The following is a 23,676-nucleotide window of genomic DNA, read 5'->3' on the forward strand; positions in this document are numbered from 1 at the left end:
ACACCTAACAGTTGAGGGACATCACTTACCCTTGCTGTCTCCACCTTTGCTGTCGTTCACTGAGCTCTCAGCGCCTCCCCCGCTAAGCCCTCACTAGGTCACTTCATTTCACATGCTCAGCCCTGCCTAGACTTGCCAAGGTTCTCCCAGTACCCCTCCTCAGCTTCTTTTCTTTTGGGATGTCCATGCAGTGTCCAACCACCTCCTTCATATTTTTGTTCTGATTACTGTCTGTGCTACCTCTGAACTTCTATATGCAAAATTCATATCTTATAAAATTATTTCACATTTGTTAGTTCTTTCTGCATGGCACACAGAAACTCTCTTTCTCCTTCCCAAAATATAATTCTTTCAGTTGTACCCTCTATCCTAGTTCCTGTAACCAGCTCACCTGAAACAGAACTTCTATGCAAAAAGCGCTTATCTCTCGAGGGAAGACATTAAGGGGCTGGTGAACACTCTGTAAAAGCTCAGAAGCAACGTGGTTTTGAGGAGCAGTGAGTGAGATGCTGCAAGGATGTTAGAGCTGGAAGGTACTGGAGAAGTCATGGGCCTGGTTCCTTTTGTTGTGTTATGTTCTGTGTGGGTTGTATCACTTAGGTTGCTTTCAGCTGCAAGTAACAGAATACCCTACGAAAGGAACTGACAAGATGATTTACCATCTTCCTTAACAAGAAGTCTGGAGAGGAGCCCGTTCCTGGGTTTGGTTAGGAGCTCAGCAGCATCACCACCGGACCAGATGCTCTCCATAGTTCCCCTTGCCATCTTCAGCCTGTTGGTGAAGCCTGTACTTCTGTGTCACGATGATCGTGATGTCACAGGCATACACAGCTACGTCTACTGAAAGAGAGGAGACTTGTTTCCACTCTGTTAATTGTACAGCTCTGCTCATTCCAAAGGGAAACGTTTTCCCAGGTGATCCAGAAGACTGCCACTCCTATGTCCACGGCTAAGTACAGGGGAAGCAGGGATGGCATGTATCTGGCATTTTTAGGCTTTCTGATGGGCGAGGTGGGCGTGTGGATTCTGCTGGTATAGAAGAAGAGAGAAGGAACTAGCTATTGGTGTGGCAACCATTAATGTCTGCTATTCATAGTGAACCCAAGAAGAGGAGCTTCTGAACCATCTGCATCATTACCTTTTTGCATTGCCCAAATTGGAAGGATTAGTTTCGGTTTACAAATGTTTGAGCTCTCTGATGTTGTTAACTAGCAGGAAGGAAGGGAGAGAGGAAGAAAGAAAAAAGATATAAATTTAGAAGAACTATAGTTAATAAATTTTCATATACATCAGTTCACGTGGCAAATACTCTGAGATATTATGATGTATCAGCAACTCTTAAAACCTGCATATTACTGTGTCACTGGACTTTGGTCTATAACTTCTCATTTTCTTTTTGGGGGCTCAAGTTTAGATGATTTTAAGATAAAATAATGACCAATCTTTGTACCCCTTTCTGGCATTCAGTCAAAGGAAAATTGCTTTCTTAGTGGAGTTTGACAGAATCATGTAATTGAACTTAGGAAGAGATTTTTTAAAAATTGAAGTATAGGTGATTTACCTATAATTTACAATATTGTATTAGTTTCAGGTGTATAACAAAGCGATTGTTATTTTTATCAGATTATATTCCATTATAGGTTATTACAAGATACTGAATATAATTCCCTGTGCTCTACAGTAAATCCTTGTTGCTTATCTATTTTATGTACAGTAGTTCGTATCTGTTAATCCCATACTCCTAATTTGTCCCTCCCACCCTCCCTTGCTCTCCCCTTTGGTAACCATAAGTTTGTTTTCTATGTCTGCTAATTTGTTTCTGTTTTGTATATAGATTCATTTATATTGTTTTTAGATTTCACATATAAGTAATACCATATAATATTTGTCTGTTTCTGTCTGACTTACTTCACTCAGTATAATATTCTCTAGGTCCATCCATGTTGCTGCAAATGGAAATATATCATTCTTTTTTATGACTGAGTAATATTCCACTGTATATATATACCACATCTTCTTAAGCCAGTCATCTGTTGATGGGCACTTGGGTTGCTTCCATGTCTTGGCTGTTGTAAGTAGTGCTGCTATTGAGGTTCATGTATTTTTTCAAATTAGAGTTTTTGTTTTTTCCAGATGTATACCCAGGAGTGGGATTGCTGGATCATGTGGTAGCTCTACTTTTAGTTTTTAAGGACCCTCCATTCTGTTTTCCATAGTGACTGCACCAATTTACATTCCCACTGACAGTGTACAAGGGTTCTCTTTCCTCCACACCCTCTCCAGCATTCATTAATTGTAGACTTTTTGATGATGGCCATTCTGACCAGTGGGAGGTGATACCTCATTGTGGTTTTGATTTGCCTTTCTCTGATAATAAAAGATGTTGAGCATCTTTTCATGTGCCTTTTGGTCATCTATATGTCTTCTTTGGAAAAATGTCTGTTTAGGTCTTTGGCCCATTTTTTTATTGGGTTGTTTGTTTTTTTGATATGGAGCTATAGGAGCTGTTTGTATGTTTTGGATACTAACCCCTTGTTGGTCACATTGTTTGCAAATATTTTCTCCCATTCTGTAGGTTATCTTTTCGTTTTGTTGATGGTTTCCTTTGCTGTGCAAAAGCTTTTAAGTTTGATTAGGTCTCATATGTTTATTTTTGCTTTTATTTCATTTGCCTTGGGAAGCTGATCTAAGAAAATACTGCTACGATTTACATCTGAGAATGTTTTGTCTATGTTCTCTTCTAAGAGTTTTATGGTGTCCTCTTATATTTAGGTCTTTAAACCATTTTGAGTTTTGTTTTGTTTTGTTTTTTTAGTATGGGTGTGAGGGAGTGTTCTAATTTCATTGATTTATATGTAGCTGTCCAGCTTTTAGGGAGAGATTTTTTAATGGAATAGAAGATGCCTTTCTAAATGTAGGCTGCTGATAAAAGTACATGTAACAATGAAATAAAAAGTAACTCTTCCTTTCTAATTTGGTGATTCAGTTATGTCCAGTAGGAGTTACAGAAAGAAACAGCCTCTAATACCTATCAATTTTATCATGAAACTATCTTAAATTGAGGCAGCTAATGCTAAGCCAGTCATGGCCATCTCATTTACTAAGTTTCTTTTGTATGTCAGGGCCTGTGTTAGGTACAGAGGATCCAAAGATATAGAGATGGCCTTATTCCTACTATTGGACCTTGAGCTCCAATGGGGCAGAGGCTTATGTAAACAAGCAATTACAATTCCAGGTACTACAGACTACAATAGAGATGTGTAAAAGTAAGGATTAGCATTAGCACAAATGACAGTGTCTGTCCTATAAGGTAGTTCATATTATCCTCACTTCTAGGTGAAAAAAACAGCCACAGAGTAGTCAAATTAATTTGTCCATAAACAGCCAAGTCAGATTGTGGACTGGATTTCTGGCCCCAAGTCCAGTGTCCTCTGGCCTACTCTGCATGGAAAGGAAAATCAGGTCTCTCTTCCCCTTGAGGGCAGTGTCAGAAAAAACCTCATGGAGGTTATAGTATTTGAGATTGGCTTTGAGAGATGAGATCTCAGTAGGGTGAGGGCAGAGACATTCTAAGCAATGAGAACAGCATGAAAGGCTTCAGTGCTATATTGTTGGTGCACAATTTGTAGCAGAGAAAAAATTAGGAAGGTGGCTGAGCCTTCTAATGAAAGGCCTTATACTCAGGGTTGAGGTATTTACTTAATTCAGTGAACAGCAAGAGGATCCAGTGGGGTTTGAGCAGGTGACTGCTATAACCGGAAGGGTACACTTAGGCAATTATTTTTCCACAAATATATCTAGTTGGGCTGGAGGTGATCCAGAGAACAGGCTAAAGAGCAGTCCAAGCAAGAGGTTATGAGGGCCTTGTCACGTGGCTACCTTTTCACGTGGCTCAGGTAGATGAGAGTCTCCCGTAGTCGTGGAACAAGAAGCAGGTGATCACAAATTTGAGAGCCATTCAGGTTTGTTGCTATTTTCTTGTCTTAGTGAACAATTATTTACAACTCCTAAAAGTTCAAAATTTTTTCCCACTCCCATTTATTTTTTTTATTCTCTTGATTATATTATCTTGCCTCAGAGAGATTTTTCTAAGACATTTTTAATAGCTTAAAACTACTGAAAAGAGAGACTTACTTTGTGACAAGATAGAGTAGCAGGGTCTGTATTTACCCTCCTGCCTGAAACAGCTGAGAAACTGGACAGAGCATAGGAAATAACTCTTTTCAATATGTTGGACATTAGACAATAAATGACAGTGACCCCTGAGAGACGGGGAATAAACAAGGTTAACTCTAGGACTGTCCAAGCTCACTGCCATGAGAGGGTCTCCGTGCCATAGCACAGGGTGCTGGACCCCAGCTGGATCCTAGTGGTCTGCTGAATGGTGGAGGGTGGAGCTGGTTCTTTGAGAACACTGACACAGTTAAATGCCTTTACTCAGGCTGATCAGAAAAGAAGAAAGATGTAAATGACCAATATCAGGTAATTAAGAGAGGGGGTGACGTCACTACTGATTCTGTAGCCGTTAAAAGGACAATAAGGGAATACTGCTAATGAGTTGATGCCAATAAATTCAACAACTTAAAATGACAAATTTGTTAAAGGCACAAACTACCCAGGCTCATTCAAAAATAAATTTAAAACCTGAAAAATCCTATATCTATTAAAGAAATTGAGTTTATGGTTAAACACCTAGCAAAGAAAACTCCAGGCCAAGATGACTTAATTGGTGAATTCTGTCTATAAAAGAAACAATCCCAAACTCTTTCTAGAAGAATACACAGACTCTTCCAGAAAATTGAAAATGAGAGAACACATCTTTATTATTCCATGAGGACAGCATTACCAAAGATGTTACAAGAAAAGAAAAGCTATAGACCAATAACCCCCATGAACATAGATGTAAAGATTCTGAACTTCCCTGTGGCACAGTGGTTAAGAATCCGCCTGCCAATGCAGGGGATATGGGTTCGATCCCTGGTCCGGGAAGATCCCACATGACTTGGAGCAACTAAGCCTGTGTGCCACAACTACTGAGCCTGCACTCTAGAGCCCACAAGCCACAATTACTGAGCCCGCGTGCCACAACTACTGAAGCCCGTGTGCCTAGAGCCCATACTCCGCGACAAGAGAAGCCACCACAGTGAGAAGCCCGTGGACCACAACGAAGAGTAGCCCCCGTTCGCCGCAACTAGAGAAAGCCCGCACACAGCAGTGAAGACACAACACAGCCAAGAATAAAAATTTTAGCAAATCAAATCCATGACAAAATATCATGACCAAAGGGGTTTATCCCAGGAATGCAAAGTTGGTTTAACATTTGAAAATCAGTCAATGTAATTCACCATAATCGACTGAAAAAGAAAAGTGATTATGATCAGTATTTGACCAAGTCCAATATTCATTCATAAGAAAAAAATCTCAGCAAACTAGGAACAGAAGGGAACTTTCTTAACCTGTCATAGGACATCTATGAAAAACCTACAGCTAACATTATACTTACTAGTAAAAGGCTAAATGCTTTCCCTCTAAAACCAGGAAAAAAGACAGATATCTTCTCTTACCATTTCTATTCAGATTGCACTGGAGATTCTAGCCATTGCCATCAAGTTTAAAAAAAAAAAAAAAGAAGGAAAAGGTATTGAAATTGCAAAGAAGTAAAAACTGACTTTTATCACAGATCACATGATCATCTATGCAGAAAATGTGATGGAATCTACCAAAAAGAACTATTAAGTGACTGTAGCAAACTGTAGGATACAAGTCAATAATACAGAATAAGTTGTATTTCTCAATATTGGCAATGAAATTTTAGAAATTGAAATGGAAAATAGTACCATTTACCATATCAAAGAATATGAAATACTTAGAAATGCATCTGACAAAATATGTATGAGACTTGTATACTGAAAACTGCAAAACATTGCTAAGAGAAATTAAAGCAGATTTAAATAAATTGAGAGACAAACCATGTACATGGATTGGAATACTTAGTATCGTTAAGATGGCAGTTCCCCCTCAATTGATCTATAGATTCAACATAATCTAAATCAGAATCTCAACAGACATTTTTGTTAAAGTTGATCAGCTCCATCTAAAACTCATATGGAAATACAAAGGATCTAAAAAGAGGTAAAACAACCTTAGAAAAGAACAAAGTTGGAAGAGTAACTTTACCTGATTTCAATTAATTATTATAAATTTATAGTAAGCAAGATAACGTGATATTAGTATAAAGTTGGACAAATAGATCAATAGAACAAAATAAAGAGTCCTTTAATAGGCCCAAAGATATGTGATCAAAATTTATTTTTAACAAAGGTACCAAAAAAAAAAATCATATATCCATACCTCACACCATTTATAAAAACTAACAGTGTATTATAGACCTAAACGTGCAATCCTAAAATTATAAAACTTCTAGAAGAAACATAGGAGAAAATATTTGTGACCTTTACTTAAGCAAAGATTTCTCAAATATGACACCAAAAGCATAATCCATGAAAGACAAAAACGTGATAAATAAGACAATCATAATTTCTGTTCTTTGAAAGACACTGTTAAGGGAATGAAAAAGAAAGCCACAGACTGGAGAAAATATTTACAAATCGTGTGTCTGAGAGAGGACTTTATCCAGAATCACTCAGTGATAAGAAAACAAACAATCCAATAAAAATGGGCAAAGAATATATACCAATGACAAGTAAACTAATGAAAAGCACATGAAAAACATGTTCAACATCATTAGTCATCAGGGAAATGCAAAGAAAAACCATCATGAGATACCACACTACACCTGTTAGAATGGTAAAAAATAAGTAAACTGAAACACTTGTGTACTGCTGGTAGGAATGTAACATGATACAATCATTTTGGAAGTATTGATAGTTTGGCAGTTTCTTAAATATTTACTTCCAAATGACTTAAACATTTCACTCCTGGGCAATTACCCAAGGGAAATTAAAGCATATGTCCATAAAAATACTTGTACACAAATGTTTATAGCAGCTTTACTTGTAATAACCAAAAACTGGAGTTGCCTCAGATGTCCATCAACAGATGAATGGATAGACAGTTTTGGTATGTCCATATAAGGCAATACACCTCAGCTATAAAAAGGAATGAACTGTTGATACATGCAGCAATTCGATGAGTTTCAAAATAATTATGCTGAGTGAAAGAATCCAGACCTCCGCCCACCCCCGCCCAAAGAAAAAAGTATGAGTTTCTTTACAGGAAATTGAGAAAATACAAACTAATGTATATTTACTGAAAACAAATTGGTGGTTGCTAAGGGACAGCATGGAGGCAAATGGGGAGGGATAGGAAGGAGGATTTTATAAACGGGATTGAGGAAACCTTCGGGGTGATGGATATGCTCATTATCTTGATTTTGGTGATAGCTTTATAGGTGCATATATTAGTCAAAACTTATCAAATAGTATGCTTTAAATATATGCAGTTTTGTGAATCTCAATTATACTTCAGTAAAACTATTTCTAAACTACCAGAGTGACACCAGATCTGTCTTCCCAAGTTCTACTAAGACTTCGAATTCTAAGGAATTCAAATGTGATAAATATTTAGCATTTAGATTCTCACGATTTTCAAGAGTTTTTTTCAGCATGTTTATGTCTTTGTTCAGTTTTTTGAAGTTCTTTACATGGAAGCCCTTTATTTCATGAAGAAGTAGAGCAGTATAAATGCATACAAACTACTGGTGAGAATATAAATTGGTGCAATCACTATGTAAAAACACTTCTAATGTAAAATATGTGCGTACTCTACAACATAGCACTTCTCTTTCTTGGAATGGACCGAGAATAGCAGCTCTCAAACTGGTCTCAGGTCGCCTTTGCACTCTTAAATTATTGTGGAATTCAAAGAGCTTTTGTTTATGTTATGTGAGTTATATCTTTAGATATTTACTTATATTAGAAATAAAAACTGATAACATTTAGAAATATTTTTCATTTTTAAATAACCATAATAAACATACTGACAGGTTAACACAAATAATACTTTTAGGGAGAACAATGGTTTTCCAAAACAGAAAAACAAGTGAGAAGAGTGGTATTGTTTTATATTTTTAATATATTTATATCTAATATCTTGCTCAATCGAAGATGGACGCTCATATCTGTTTTTATATTTAATCTTTTGGGATATACTGTCTTAATTGAAGTGTATGAGGAAAATCTGGCCTCACACATATACGGTTGGAAAAGGGAGAACCTTAGCAGATAATTGTGGGTAGTCTTCTTTGATACTACACCATAACTCTAAGTGATAGTTTTTTAAATTTAAGTTGCAGTGTTGAATATGAAACCACATCAGTGAATTTTTTGTACTCTGTTGCATTAAAATCCATTGGCATTTGTCGATCTGTACTTTGAATGGATTGATCACATTATTTGTAATATTATGCACTAGTTTGGAAAATATTGGCTCAGGTGAGTTATTCACATGTTCCAAATGTTGCCACATTTCATTATATAATATCAACAAATGATACTCATTAATATCACCAACAATCTTATCAGAAAAGTCTCAAAGAACTAGAAAACTGTCAAGCTTGCCATGGCAGATGTAAGTTTTCTGAAATTCTAATTTTTACTTGAAAGACTGAATTTTATCAATGGCAGCCAGTAATGCCATTCATTTCTTTGAAGTGACAGGTTCACTTTCTTTATTTTCGAGAGATAACTGTTAAATACCAAGTCTGAATCATGATGGTTTGAAATCTGTCAGTCATTCTTTCAAGTAAAACAGTGGTCTGTGGAAAAAATGGTTAGTTCAGCTTGCAATTCAAGCGCACGATTGCTTTTCCTTGAGATAGATGTTGCTATTTGTTAGACATCAGAAGTGCCTTATGCAGCTTCCCATTTAGGGACAGAACAGGAAACATTTTCTGTAAGAGGTCAACAAGTATATACGTTAGGCATTGTGGACCACGGAGTTGAGTTTTAGTTGAGTGTTGTAACGATTCAGCTACATCAGTGCAGTGTGAAAGCAGCCTTAGACAATATGTAAACAAATGGATGTGACTGTGTACCAATAAAACTTTATTTACAAAAACAGGGAGCAGACTAAGTTTGCACAGCAAACTGTAGTTTGCCAAACCTGACATACAGTATTAAAAAGATGAGTATATTAAGGTTAAGAGTTAATAAAATTAATAACTTACTGCTTCACCAAGTGACATGCTTCTCAGTAGCATTGATATCTGTCATCATTCTTCTATCTGAATGATAGATGCTCTTGAGCATCTATCAAGAGGATCCATGCTTACTGCTCTTCATTGTGTAACCCTCCGCTCGGATGCTATTCTCAGCATCTGAGCCCTGGATTCTAGAGTTTATCCTGCCTCGAGAACGTCCCATAAATTATCTCTACCCTCTTTTCAAACTCAGCTCTTTTTGACTTCTCCTTCTTGATCTCAAACATGCTTACATGTGTCCCGTCTTTAAATGATAAACGCCTCCCTTTGACCCTCTCCTCCACTCACACCCAGTCTGTGCTTGGGCTCTATTTCCTTTGCAATGACAGCAGTCTCCTAGTCGTACATTTTGTTCTTAGGGTTCTCTTTGCTAGGACTTTTGTAATGTTTGATACCAGTGATCCCTGATTGCTTCTTGAAATTTTTGAAGCTCTCAATTGCCTCCAAAATTTAATTTTCCTGGGCTTCTATTTATCATTCTGATGGTTCTTTCACCCAGTTTTCTTCCATTCATCTCTTAAATGTTGGTCTTTCTTGGTTTTGCTTCTTATTTTCTTATTTATAACAGATAATTTTCATTGTTCTTTGTATGATCCATGGGTTACCTCTTCTGCTTTCATGATTTCAGCTCCCATGTCTTTGCTGGTGACTCCCAAAGTTGTATCTAGACTAAGCGTTTCTCCTGAGCTTTAGAACATGCTTCCACTCCCCTATCAGACATCTCAATTTGGAGCTCCAGCAGCTACTTCATATGTATCATGTCTAAAATAGTTTATTTCTCTTTTGAAACCCACTTTCCTCCTTATTTCAGTAAAAAGCATTTACTGGGCCCCAAACTAGAAATCTGGAATTATTTAAGATTCCTTTTCCCTTCACCTCTAATATCTATGTGCTCACCTGCAAATCCCCATAGCTGTACCTCCTAAATTTCTTTCTGCTACATTCATTATCTCCCTGTCTCCACTGCCTTTTCGTGAGTTCAGCTTCCTCTCTCTGGCTCTCAGCTGGGCTTTCTAATGTACCCTTGTCCTGTCTTCTAGTATATCTTCCCAGGCAAAGGTGATTCTTCCTTATCTGCCTCTTCTTACCTTGCCGATATTATTTAGTAGTCACTGGGTAATGTGGTTGCCTGTAAAAGCAAAATCTTATTGGTACTTTTCTGCTAAAAGACTCCCAGGGGCTCCCCTTGGTCCAAAGGGTGAAGTTGAAACTCTTTAATGCCAGGTGTGAGATCTCTCACTGGCCATCCCCTGGCTCTTTAGTTAAGTTCCTCCCCTCCGTCTGCCCACATATACCCAGCCCCCAGACCACCACAGTTCTCCAGGGACACATCCATCACCTCTTACGGCTGCACTCTTTGCACATTTGCTAAAAATGTCCTCACTCCTCTCCCATGTCACAGTTGACTTAAGGGTCCCGCTCCACTCTTTCCTCCCCGTGGAATCTTTCCTAATACCCCACCATACTCTCACAGAACACTGCATGGATAACAGCATTTATTTTGGGTGCCTACTTTGTTCAGATCATTTGCAATCCTTATAATAACCTTGAAAGGTAGTAATTATTACTCCCATTTTAAAGATGAGGGCCCGAGTCCAAGATACATAATATTAAATGATTTGTCTGAAGTTACACATGTAGATGGGGACTGAGCTAGGCTCTGGACCTGGGCTCTTTCTGTTCTATCAGTCTGTATCTCTTTACTCTTCTAGGGATTTCTTTACTATCTGGACATGTATCCATCTCCTCTGATCAGCAATACATTTCCACATCACCAGTTCAATAAAAAAAGGAATAGAAGAATTTGTGACTGACACAGAGTTTCAGGTATAAAGCAGTCCCATGATATAGTCTCAGAAAACCGTGTTAGAGCTTAGTGATTTGTCTTTTTCAAAGAACTGTTTATTTAGATCTTGGGTAAAGTATTTTGGTTCTTGTACATTTTGGTCAACAGATGTTTACTGTGTGCAGTGTTCTCCGAAGCCCTGCCCAGGAAACAGACATTGGTATGATTGTTTCCGTCCTCAGAGAGCTTTGGTATGGTAGGAATTTATGACAGACACACAGCTGATGTGGACAGGCAGTAACAATAAAGTGCCTCAGGTTTTTAAGCAGAGGAAGGTCACATGAGACTGCATTCAAATGGGACCAGGAAAGATTTCCTGATGGATGAGTAGAATCCCAATAAAGGGAGATATTTATTTTAAACTTCCTATCTTCCTATTCAGGGGATAGGAAGTTTAAAATAAATATAAAGTAAGAAAGAAGTCTGGTTTGGTCCATTTATAATTCAGATCAATTATTGATACCCTTTAGTCTTGGAGTTAAGAGCAGTGATGGAGTATCAATTTTAAAAATTCTGTTTATTGTACAATAAACAAATGCATAAAACAAATGTGGGGCTTAATGATTAATGAGTGTGGATTTTAAGTAAGGAACAGAGTGGGTTTGTCTTTGTGTTTGTTGCATGGGATTTCCTAGGCACTGGGTATCACTGCGGTCCTCTGCAGGATGGGTGTGGCCTGTAAGAGAATTCCCGCAGTTTTCTTGTCCTGACAAGGTCATCTTGTCTGTTGAAGTAATTTTCTTAAGTCCACACTGCGCCAGGGTGGCTTTGCTTCTGTTCCTTAGGACATGGTCTTTGGTTGCCTCAGCTAACTTTTTGACAGTGCTCACTTTTTCTGAATTCTCGGCAGCCCCTCTTGGACACTATAGACATTTTTCTTCCCCTGAGGTACACCTGGAATAGTAGCTAATATGTAGATGTGGATGGTGAACGTGTTACAAAGATTTACTCTCTTATAAACTCAGGTCAAATCATAGTAATTTAATGCCTGCATGATCTGTGAAAGCTTTGATGAGCATAGTGGAATTCTTTCTTCTTTTACTGTTCCCTCTCATTCTGCCACTTACATGACAAGTGTGGTATTAGCACCCATCAAAATTAAAATCCAAGTGAAGTAGGCTTTTCGATATAGTATTTCAAAAAATACACTTATGTTATTGCCTTCAGATGGTATATATCAGGAGTCCCCAACCCCCCTGGGCTGCACAGCAGGAGGTGAGGGGCAGGCAAGCGAGCGAAGCTTCATCTGTAGTTACAACCTCTCCCCATCGCTCGCATTACCGCCTGAGCTCCACTTCCTGTCAGATCAGCGGCGGCATTAGATTCTCATGGGAGCTCGAACACTACTGTGAACTGCACATGCGAGGGATCTAGGTTGCGTGCTCCTTATGAGAATCTAATGCCTGATGATCTGAGGTGGAGCTGAGGCAGTGATTCTAGCGCTGGGGAGCGGCTGCAAATACAGATTATCATTAGCAGAGAGGTTTGACTGTACAGAGACCATAATAGATCAATTGCTTGCAGACTCATATCAAAAGCCTATCAGTGAGTGGCAAGTGAAAACAAGCTCAGGGCTCCCACTGATGCTGCATTATGGTGAGTTATATAATTATTTCATTATATATTACAATGTAATAATAATAGAAATAAAGTACACAATAAATGTAATGTGCTTGAATCATCCCAAAACCATCCCCCCGCCCAGTCCGTGGAAAAATTATCTTGTATGAAACCGGTCCCTGGTGCCACAAAGGTTGGGGACTGCTGGTGTATAGAATAAGTGTCCGCATGTTTGAGACTTTGTGCTAGGAGTGATAACAAAAAAGATTAACATAAAGTTTAGCTTTCCTGGGAGTTTGTAATTTTAAAAAATGACAGTGGTACTGGAAAACGGATAAAGTTCAGAAAGGATACAGAAGAGAATTCAATAGAAAAAATAAGCCCAAGAAAAAATAAATATATTGAGTAAATGTATTTATATGTCGATGTGTGAAAATATGACATTTAATCTTCTTTGAAGGAAAGATTTTTTTTTAATTTTATTTATTTTTTTATACAGCAGGTTCTTATTAGTCATCAATTTTATACACATCAGTGTATACATGTCCATCCCAATCTCCCAATTCATCACAGCACCACCATCACCCCCCGCTGCTTTACCCATTGGTGTCCATACATTTGTTCTCTACGTCTGTGTCTCAATTTCTGCCCTGCAAACCGGTTCATCTGTACCATTTTTCTAGGTTCCACATATATGCGTTAATATACGATATTTGCTTTTCTCTTTCTGGCTTACTTCACTCTGTATGACAGTCTCTAGATTCATCCCCGTCTCTACAAATGACCCAATTTCGTTCCTCTTTATGGCTGAGTAATGTTCCATTGTATATATCTACCACATCTTCTTTATCCATTCGTCTGTCTATGGGCATTTAGCTTGCTTCTATGACCTGGCTATTGTAAATAGTGCTGCAATGAACATTGGGGTGCATGTGTCTTTTTGAATGATGGTTTTCTCTGGGTATATGCCCAGTAATGGGATTGCTGGGTCATATGGTAATTCTATTTTTAGTTTTTTAAGGACCCTCCATACTGTTCACCATAGTGTCTGTATCAATTTACATTCCCACCAACAGTGCAAGAGGGTTCCCTTTTCTCCACACCCTCTCCAGCATTTGCTGTTTGTAGATTTTCTGATGATGCCCATTCTAACTGCTGTGAGGTGATACCTCATTGTAGTTTTGATTTGCATTTCTCTAATAATTAGTGATGTTGAGCAGCTTTTCGTGTGCTTCTTGGCCATCTGTATGTCTTCTTTGGAGAAATGTCTATTTAGGTCTTCTCCCCATTTATAGATTGGGTTGTTTGTTTTTTTAATATTGAGCTGCATGAGCTGTTTATATATTTTGGAGATTAATCCTTTGTCCATTGATTCGTTTGCAAATATTTTCTCCCATTCTGAGAGCTGTCTTTTCGTCTTGTTTGTAGTTTCCTTTGCTTTGCAAAAGCTTTTAAGTTTCATTAGGTCCCACTTGTTTATTTTTGTTTTTATTTCCATTACTCTAGGAGGTCGGTCAAAAAAGATCTTGCTGTGATTTATGTCAAAGTGTTCTTCCTTTGTTTTCCTCTAAGAGTTTTGTTGTGTCCAGTCTTACATTTAGGTCTTTAATCCATTTTGAATTTATTTTTGTGTGTGGTGTTAGGGAGTGTTCTAATTTCATTCTTTTACATGTAGCTGTCCAGTTTTCCCAGCACCACTTATTGAAGAGGCTGTCTTTTCTCCATTGTATATCCTTGCCTCCTTTGTCATAGATGAGATGACCATAGGTGTGTGGGTTTATCTCTGGGCTTTCTGTCCTGTTCCATTGATCTGTGTTTCTGTTTTTGTGTCAGTACCGTACTGTCTCATTACTGTAGCTTTGTAGTATAGTCTGAAGTCAGGGAGCCTGATTCCTCCACCTCCGTTTTTTCCCCTCAAGACTGCTTTGGCTATTCAGGGTCTTCTGTGTCTCCATACAAATTTTAAGATTTTTTGTTCTAGTTCTGTAAAAAATGCCACTGGTAATTTGATAGGGATTGCATTGAATCTGTAGATTGCTTTGGGTAGTATAGTCATTTTCACAATATTGATTCTTCCAATCCAAGAACATGGTATATCTCTCCATCTGTTGGTATTATCTTTAATTTCTTTCCTCAGTGCCTTATAGTTTTCTGCATACAGGTCTTTTGTCTCCCTAGGTAGGTTTATTCCTAGGTATTTTATTCTTTTTGTTGCAATGGTAAATGGGAGTGTTTCCTTAATATCTCTTTCAGATTTTTTATTATTAGTGTATAGGAATGCAAGAGATTTCTGTGCATTAATTTTCTATCCTGCAACTTTACCAAATTCATTGATTAGCTTTAGTAGTTTTCTGGTGGCATCTTTAGGATTCTCTGTGTATAGTATCATGTCATCTGCAAACAGTGACAGTTTTACTTCTTCTTTTCCAATTTGTATTCCTTTTATTTCTTTTTCTTCTCTGACTGCTGTGGCTAAAACTTCCAAAACTATGTTGAATAATAGTGGTGAAAGTGGATATCCTTGTCTTGTTCCTGATCTTAGAGGAAATGGTTTTGATTTTTCACCATTGAGAATGATGTTTGCTGTGGGTTTGTCGTATATGGCCTTTATTATGTTGAGGTAGGTTCCCTCTATGCCCACTTTCTGGAGAGTTTTTATCATAAATAGGTGTTGAATTTTGTCAAAAGCTTTTTCTGCATCTATTGAGATGATCATATGGTTTTTATTCTTCACTTGGTTAATATGGTGTATCACATTGATTTGCGTATATTGAAGAATCCTTGCATCCCTGGGATAAATCCCACTAGATCATGGTGTATGATCCTTTTAATGTGTTGTTGGATTCTGTTTGCTAGTATTTTGTTGAGGATTTTTGCATCTATATTCATCAGTGGTATTGGTCTGTAATTTTCTTTTTTTGTAGTGTCTTTGTCTGGTTTTGGTATCAGGGTGATGGTGGCCTCATAGCATGAGTTTGGGAGTGTTCCTTCCTCTGCAGTTTTTTGGAAGAGTTTGAGAAGGATGGGTGTTAGCTCTTCTCTAAATGTTTGATAGAATTCACCTGTGAAGCCATCTGGTCCTGGACTTTTGTTTGTTGGAAGATTTTTAATCACAGTTTCTATTTCATTACTTGTGATTGGTCTGTTCATATTTTCTGCTTCTTCCTGGTTCAGTCTTGGAAGGTTATACCTTTCTAAGAATTTGTCCATTTCTTCCAGGTTCTCCATTTTATTGGCATAGAGTAGCTTGTAGTAGTCGTCTCTTAGGATGCTTTGTGTTTCTGCGGTGTCTGTTGTAACTTCTCCTTTTTCATTTCTGATTTTATTGATTTTTGTCCTCTCCCTCTTTTTATTGATGAGTCTGGCTAATGGTTTATCCATTTTGTTTATCTTCTCAAAGAACCAGCTTTTAGTTTTATTGATCTTTGCTATTGTTTTCTTTTTTTCTATTTCGTTTATTTCTGCTCTGATCTTTATGATTTCTTTCCTTCTGCTAACTTTGGGTTTTGTTTGTTCTTCTTTGTCTAGTTCCTTTAGGTGTAAGGTTAAATTATTTATTTGAGATTTTTCTTGTTTCTTGAGGCAGGCTTGTATTGCTATAAACTTCCCTCTTAGAACTGCTTTTGCTGCATCCCATAGGTTTTGGATCATCGTGTTTTCATTGTCATTTGTCTCTAGGTATTTTTTGATTTCCTCTTTGATTTCTTCACTGATCTCTTGGTTATTTAGTAACGTATTGTTTAGCCTCCATGTGTTTGTGTTTTTTACATTTTTTTCCCTGTAATTGATTTCTAGTCTCATAGTGTTGTGGTCAGAAAAGATGCTTCATATGATTTCAGTTTTCTTAAATTTACTGAGGATTGATTTGGGACCCAAGATGTGATCCATCCTGGAGAATGTTCTGTGCGCACTTGAGAAGAAAGTGTAATCTGCTGTTTTTAGATGGAATGTCCTATAAATATCAATTAAATCTATCTGGTCTATTGTGTCATTTAAAGCTTGTGTTTCCTTATTAATTTTCTGTTTGGATGATCTGTACATTGGTGTAAGTGAGGTGTTAAAGTCCCCCACTATGATTGTGTTACTGTCGATTTCTTCTTTTATAGCTGTCAGCAGTTGCCTTATGTATTGAGGTGCTCCTATGTTGGGTGCATATATATTTATAATTATTATATCATCTTCTTGGATTGATCCCTTGATCATCATGTAGTGTCCTTCCTTGTCTCTTGTAACATCCTTTATTTTAAAGTCTATTTTATCTGATATGAGTATTGCTACTCCAGCTTTCTTTTGATTTCCATTTGCATGGAATATCTTTTTCTATCCCCTCACTTTCAGTCTGTATGTGTCCCTAGGTCTGAAGTGGGTCTCTTGTAGATAACATATATATGGGTCTTGTTTTTCTATCCATTTAGCCAGTCTGTGTCTTTTGTTTGGGGCATTTAATCCATTTACATTCAAGGTTATTATCGATATGTATGTTCCTATTAGCATTTTCATAATTGTTTTGGTTTGTTTTTGTAGGTCCTTGTCTTCTCTTGTGTTTCCCACTTAGAGAAGTTCCTTTAGCATTTGTTGTAGAGATGGTTTGGTGGTGCTGAATTCTCTTAGCTTTTGCTTGTCTGTAAAGCTTTTGATTTCTGCATCGAATCTGAATGAGATCCTTGCCGGGTAGAGTATTCTTGGTTGTATGTTCTTCCCTTTCATCACTTTAAATATATCATGCCACTCCCTTCTGGCTTGTAGAGTTTCTGCTGAGAAATCAGTTGTTAACCTTATGGGAGTTCCCTTGTATGTTATTTGTCGTTTTTCCCTTGCTGCTTTCAGCAATTTTTCTTTGTCTTTAATTTTTGCCAATTTGATTACTAAGTGTCTCAGTGTGTTTCTCTTTGGGTTTTTCCTGTATGGGACTTTCTGCACTTCCTGGACTTGGGTGGCTATTTCCTTTCCCATGTTAAGGAAGTTTTCAACTATAATCTCTTCAAATATTTTCTCTGGTCCTTTCTCTCTCTCTTCTCCTTCTGGGACCCCTGTAATGCGAATGTTGTTTCCTTTAATGTTGTCCCAGAGGTCTCTTAGGCTGTCTTCATTTCTTTTCATTCGTTTTTCTTTATTCTCTTCTGCATCAGTGAATTCCACCATTCTGTCTTTCAGGTCACTTATCCATTCTTCTGCCTCAGTTATTCCACTATTGATTCCTTCTAGTGTATTTTTCATTTCAGTTATTGTATTGTTCATCTCTGTTTGTTTATTTTTAAATTTTTCTAGGTCTTTGTTAAACATTTCTTACATCTTCTCAATCTTTGCCTCCATTCTTTTTCCGAGGTCCTGGATAATCTTCACTATCATTATTCTGAATTCTTTTTCTGGAAGGTTGCCTATCTCCACTTCATTTAGTTCTTTTTTGGGATTTTTTCTTGTTCCTTCATCTGGCACATAGCCCTCTGCCTTTTCATCTTGTCTATCTGTGAATGTGGTTTTTGTTCCACAGGTTGCAGGATTGTAATTCTTCTTGCTTCTTCTGTCTGCCCTCTGGTGGGTGAGGCTATCTAAGAGGCTTGTGTAAGTTTCCTGTTGGGAGGGACTGGTGGTGGGTAGAGCTGGCTCTTGCTCTGGTGGGCAGAGCTCAGTAAAACTTTAATCCACTTGACTGTTGATGGGTGGGGCTGGGTTCCCTCCCTGTTGGTTGTTTGGCGTGAGGCAACCCAACACTGGAGCCTAGCCAGGATCTTTGGTGGGGCTAATGGCAGACTCTGGGAGGGCTCACGCCAAGGAGTACTTCCCAGAACTTCTGCTGCCAGTGTCCTTGTCCCCACAGTGAGCCACAGGCCCGCCCCCCGCCTCTGCAGGAGACCCTCCAACACTAGCAGGTAGGTCTGGTTCAGTCTCCTATGGGGTCACTGCTCCTTCCCCTGGGTCCCGATGCGCAGACTACTTTGTGTGTGCCCTCCAGGTGTGGAGTCTCCATTTCCCCCAGTCCTGTAGAAGTCCTGCAGTCAAATCCCGCTAGCCTTCAAAGTCCGATTCTCTAGGAATTCCTCCTCCCATTGCCGGACCCCCAGGTTGGGAAGCCCGACGTGGGGTCAGAACATTCGCTCCAGTGGGTGGACTTCTGTGGTATAAGTGTCTTCCAGTTTGTGAGTCACCCACCCATCAGTCATGGGATTTGATTTTATTGTGATTGCGCCCCTCCTACCGTCTCATTGTGGCTTGTCCTTTGTCATTGGATGTGGGATATCTTTTTTGGTGAGTTCCAGTGTCTTCCTGTCGATGATTGTTCAGCAGTTAGTTGTGATTCCGGTGCTCTCGCAAGAGGGAGTGAGAGCGCATCCTTCTACTCCACCATCTTGAACCAATCTCTCTGACATTTAATTTTTGAAAATCTTTTTAGCTGTTGTCAATGCAATTTTGGACTCATAAACTCAACAGGTTTAAATGTTTAAAATCTGAAATGAAATTTTTTTATGCAATCATTAGTGTCATTGACTGAAATCTTCTATTTTCATAGATTTGATCCAGGCTACCAATGAGACCAATGTTAATATTCCTCAGATGGCGGACACGCTCTTTGAGCGGGCAACAAACAGTAGCTGGGTGGTTGTATTTAAAGCTTTAGTCACTACGCATCATCTCATGGTGCATGGAAATGAGGTAAACCATGTAAACCTAACTTTTCTTTTTTTGGCAGGGGAGGGAGGCTGGTGATGACTTAAGTTTCTTAAGATTTCACTAATTAGGAGAAAAATAAGAGGAAGTATATGGTTCACAGTCATCTGGAGTACAATTTTAATCTACTGTTTAGCTGTTTTTCAGAAATATGTTGTTAGATATTTTGGTAGAGATATCAAAGTGTTAAATCTATATATACCATGTAAACGTATTAATGGACAAAAATATTAGGAGAAAGGAACAACAAAATTATTTTCCCATTGGGAAGTAATTCCTTGTGCCTCTGTGAAAATTGCTTTCATAAAAATGTTAATTTTGGAAAATATTGACTAAACTAAAAATTAGCCATTTTATATGGGATACCTACTGAATCCTATTAAATTGCAGTGTTTCTGTTATATACAGAAATGAAATATCACACAATTTAATTCTATTTCAGTGAGTATGATCAGTTTTTATTCCCCCTCAGAGAAAGCCCGCAGACTAGGAAACTTTATACTGAGTAAAAAATATCACAATGAGAATTTATATTTTTAGAAAATTCCCTTTAGTATCAGAACTTGTTTAAAGTAGTGATTTCAGAATATTGATGTTTAGTTCTGACTTTTGTTTTTCAGAGATTTATTCAGTATTTGGCCTCTAGAAATACACTATTCAATCTCAGCAATTTTTTGGACAAAAGTGGATCCCATGGTGAGAATATTATGTTTTATAATTTTCTTGCTAATGTTTTTGATGCAGAATTTTTTGATTTTTGAAGTGAGGTTATTAATTAAAAATCAGTGTTAACTGATAGCTCCATTGGATATACAAGAAAAAAAATGTAAATGTAACTGTATAGTTACTTTATATTAGCTTTAAAGTATTTAATTGTTATGCAACTCAGCATATGAATTATACATTAATTCTATTTCTTGTCTTTTTCAGTGTTTACCTTAAAAAGTAACAGTGGGTATGTTAGATCCACAATTGTTTGTTAATGAAGGTGTAAGAGGCAATGAAATGAAAAAGTACTTTCCCAATTAAAAATAATCCATTTTTAATGTTTTTTTGTAAATTAATAGAATTTGTACTGCAGTCATTTGTTCATTCAGCATATTTACTGGTTGTCTATTACGTATAAGGCAAGCACACCAAGCAAGTGGATAGTTCTCAGATAGCTACATGTATTAAATCTGAAACAGTGAACAAAAATGCAAGGAAAAATCAGAAAAGACATTCTGTACAAAGATGGTAGCATATCTAAATTGAATAGTCTTGGAATGTCTCATGCCAAAAGTATTTTTGCCTGAAGTAGGATTTTAAATGAGGCCTGGCTGGTACACTTATTGACCTCATCTTAGAATTATTTACATTTGAGGAGTTTAAAAAAAAATTGGAACTAGCAAAGCACAGTTGAAGGTATTTTATTAATTAGTTTTATCTCCTCTGCCCCTCCCCCCAGGTTATGATATGTCTACCTTCATAAGGCGCTATAGTAGATATTTGAATGAAAAGGCTTTCTCTTACAGACAGATGGCATTTGATTTTGCCAGAGTGAAGAAAGGGTATGTTTTTTCTTTCTCATATTTATTTGAGCAGAAGTCTTTGAGACATACTTGATTTATCTTAACTAAGTTAATTGCCAACTAGTTTTGATCACGAAGGCCCAGTTTATAATAACCTAAAAAAAAAACTCAATTAATAATATTATGCAAGTATAGCCTTGTGGTTGCAATGTTACTTATTTATATTTTCATGCAGAAAATCTGATTTGCTGCTCAGAGTTGACATGGTACAACATTTTATTTTGTTAAAATCAACTCAAAATTCTTGAACAGTTATATACCTTCAAATAATTTTAAATGGAGAGAATTTAAACAAGTTTCATTTAAAAGAACATGGCTGTAGTCGACAATAGTTATTTCAATGTGTTTTGATTGAGGTAAAACTAAACTGTATGTATGTGTGGAGATCTGTCACAGATCTGGAGGACAGATAATACTGTCCTACTATTATACATGCACACACACAAACACATGAAAACACACCATATTTGAACTAATTATTAATACTAACCATTGATTAGGAGAAGCTCATTGATACAGACTCCTTGCATGTTTAATTCATAATTGCTATTTATTTCCCTCTAAATAGATGTTTGAATTTAATCGAAAGTGTTCAGCTATAAATCTGTGCAAATCTTGTATCCATTCCTACTTTGAAATAATGGCAACATATTGTACAAAGTTTAATATTTTAGTCTCAAGAATTCACACAAAGAGATATAACTCTGTTTTCTGATAGCTGACCTAAACTTAGCTTTGAACTACTTTTTTTTATCATGGTAGTGAAAAATATAAACTTGCCTATTCAAAATAAACTAGTTTCTTGTGGGTGAACATTTTATAAAATGAAGGTTTGACTTCATCCCCATCTCATTAGAGATGATTCTAGTTCCTGTGCCTCCCTCTGACTTCTTACGTGGCCCTGGGCAGCCGTGGCTGATGTTCCGAGCTGGACTGTGACCTCTCCACAATATGTCCAGAGCCTTCTTAGAAACTTCCGCACCGCTGAGTGGGCACATAGGGGCACTTGGGGTTGCTTTCCCTACCGTTGAGGTGGGAGGGACCGAAAGCTGCCGTTATCAGCGCGGTCACGTCACCTGGGCATTTTCCTCAGCTGTGTCATTCCTGCTGCTCCTTGACCATCTCTGGATACAGGAGCTCCCTAAGAGGCCTGTGGGTGGGTGCAGGCTTCAGTGCCCCCTACGATGCACCCTTCAGTGCTAACCTCCAGTCACGTTCTCTACAGCTGGTTAGACTCAGCTCTTTTTGACCAAACTGCATATCAGAATGCCTTTTTCTTCACTTGATGGTTAATAGTATAAATTCTGCTCCCAGTCCTACAGGTTTTGAAGACTTCCAAGACAGGTTTTCTCTCTCTCTCTCTCAAAAACAAACAAACTGGGGTTTAGGAAACCTAGATTTTTAATACTAGTATTTCTGTTACAGATTTAGAAAAATCCATTCATAAATTCGGCTGGCCTCTTTTATCCAGACCACATTGCTTTCTTCCTGAGGGCAGTGCATAGGAAGCGCAGCCTGGGTGGTTAAGGAATGCAAGTGGGTAAGAAGGAGTATAGGGCAGGGGCCCAACCAAAGCCTCTTCACATCTCAGAACCATCCCAGGAGATTAACAAGGAAATGGGAGGAAAACGGTTTGGAACAATGCATGTGGTCTCAACTTTTCCACATACAAGTAAGTTTTACCTTTTTGGTTTTTTTTTAATTGTAGGGCTGATGGTGTCATGAGGACAATGGCTCCTGAGAAACTACTGAAGAGTATGCCCATACTACAGGGACAGATTGATGCGCTGCTGGAATTTGACGTACGTATCTCACCAGAAAATACTTCTTACACAGTCATGCTGCCTTTTATTTGAAGGTGGGCTACAGATAAAGAATTTCCTCAGGAAACAGATTTAGGTCTCCCTCATGTAGTTGAATTAGATGAACACTTAGTTTAGGCTGTCAGTGAGGAATAGAGGATTTTGGTTGTCCAGACTGTCAGAGAAGTTTACAGGTGTTTACTTCAGTCATGGAAAACTACGAGTGGTGCATTCTTGGATCCCCATGTTCAGAGCAGGATGGTGGCCTCCTGTTGTGTTTGACAGGATAAAGTAGCTGCAAAACGTACGCTCAGGCAGCTAAATACCCCAGCCTGCTATTAGAAACTATTTTATACAGTCTGTTTAAATGGTACCATCCGTGGAAGAGAATTATTTTTGTTTTGTCATGGTCCTTCTTCCTGCCAATGCTAACGTGGCTTGTCTCTTAAAACCAAACCTGTATCTTGACTGTGATGGTGGATACACTAACTTACACATGCGATAAGATTATATAGAACTAAACATACACACAACAGGTAAAACGGGAAATCTGAGTAAGATGGGTGGATTGTATTGACATCAGTATCCTGGTTGTGATACGTACTATAATTTTGCAAGATGTTACCTCTGGGAGAAAGTGGTAAGTAGTACATGGGAATCTCTATTTTTTTTTACAGTTTCATGTGGATTTGCAGTTATTTCAAACCAAAAATTTTAATTAATGAAACATATCTGATTCATGAAAATAAAATGTTCTGCCACGTAGGAAGATTCTTAACTCACGTTGTTAGCTTTCCTCTGTTTTGGTGGTTGCCTAAAACAAAGATTTTCCTCAAATATTAGTAACTAAAATCTCTGTTAAGATTATGGTTTCGTCTATCCTAGTCACAACACCCAACTCCTGTGAAATTTCATTTAAAGCAGCAAACCATCTTACTGTTTTTTGACAGATTTTACAGTAAGGACGTCACTAGGTATATATGGAATTGCTTCTCTTAACTTTTTTTCTTA

General features: G+C 37.7%; 1 protein-coding gene across 1 annotated transcript in view; it reads left to right on the plus strand.

Annotated features, from left to right (window-relative positions):
- Positions 1-23,676, plus strand: part of SNAP91 (synaptosome associated protein 91) — a 151,919-nt gene that overhangs the window by 32,341 nt on the left and 95,902 nt on the right. The window contains exons 3-6 of the mRNA XM_059942078.1: positions 19,135-19,277; positions 19,913-19,988; positions 20,740-20,842; positions 22,572-22,665. Of these exons, the coding sequence (XP_059798061.1) occupies positions 19,135-19,277; positions 19,913-19,988; positions 20,740-20,842; positions 22,572-22,665 (416 nt within the window). The remainder of the gene's footprint in view (positions 1-19,134; positions 19,278-19,912; positions 19,989-20,739; positions 20,843-22,571; positions 22,666-23,676) is intronic.

This window comes from Balaenoptera ricei, chromosome 12 (assembly GCF_028023285.1).
Source record: "Balaenoptera ricei isolate mBalRic1 chromosome 12, mBalRic1.hap2, whole genome shotgun sequence".
NCBI lineage: Eukaryota > Metazoa > Chordata > Mammalia > Artiodactyla > Balaenopteridae > Balaenoptera > Balaenoptera ricei.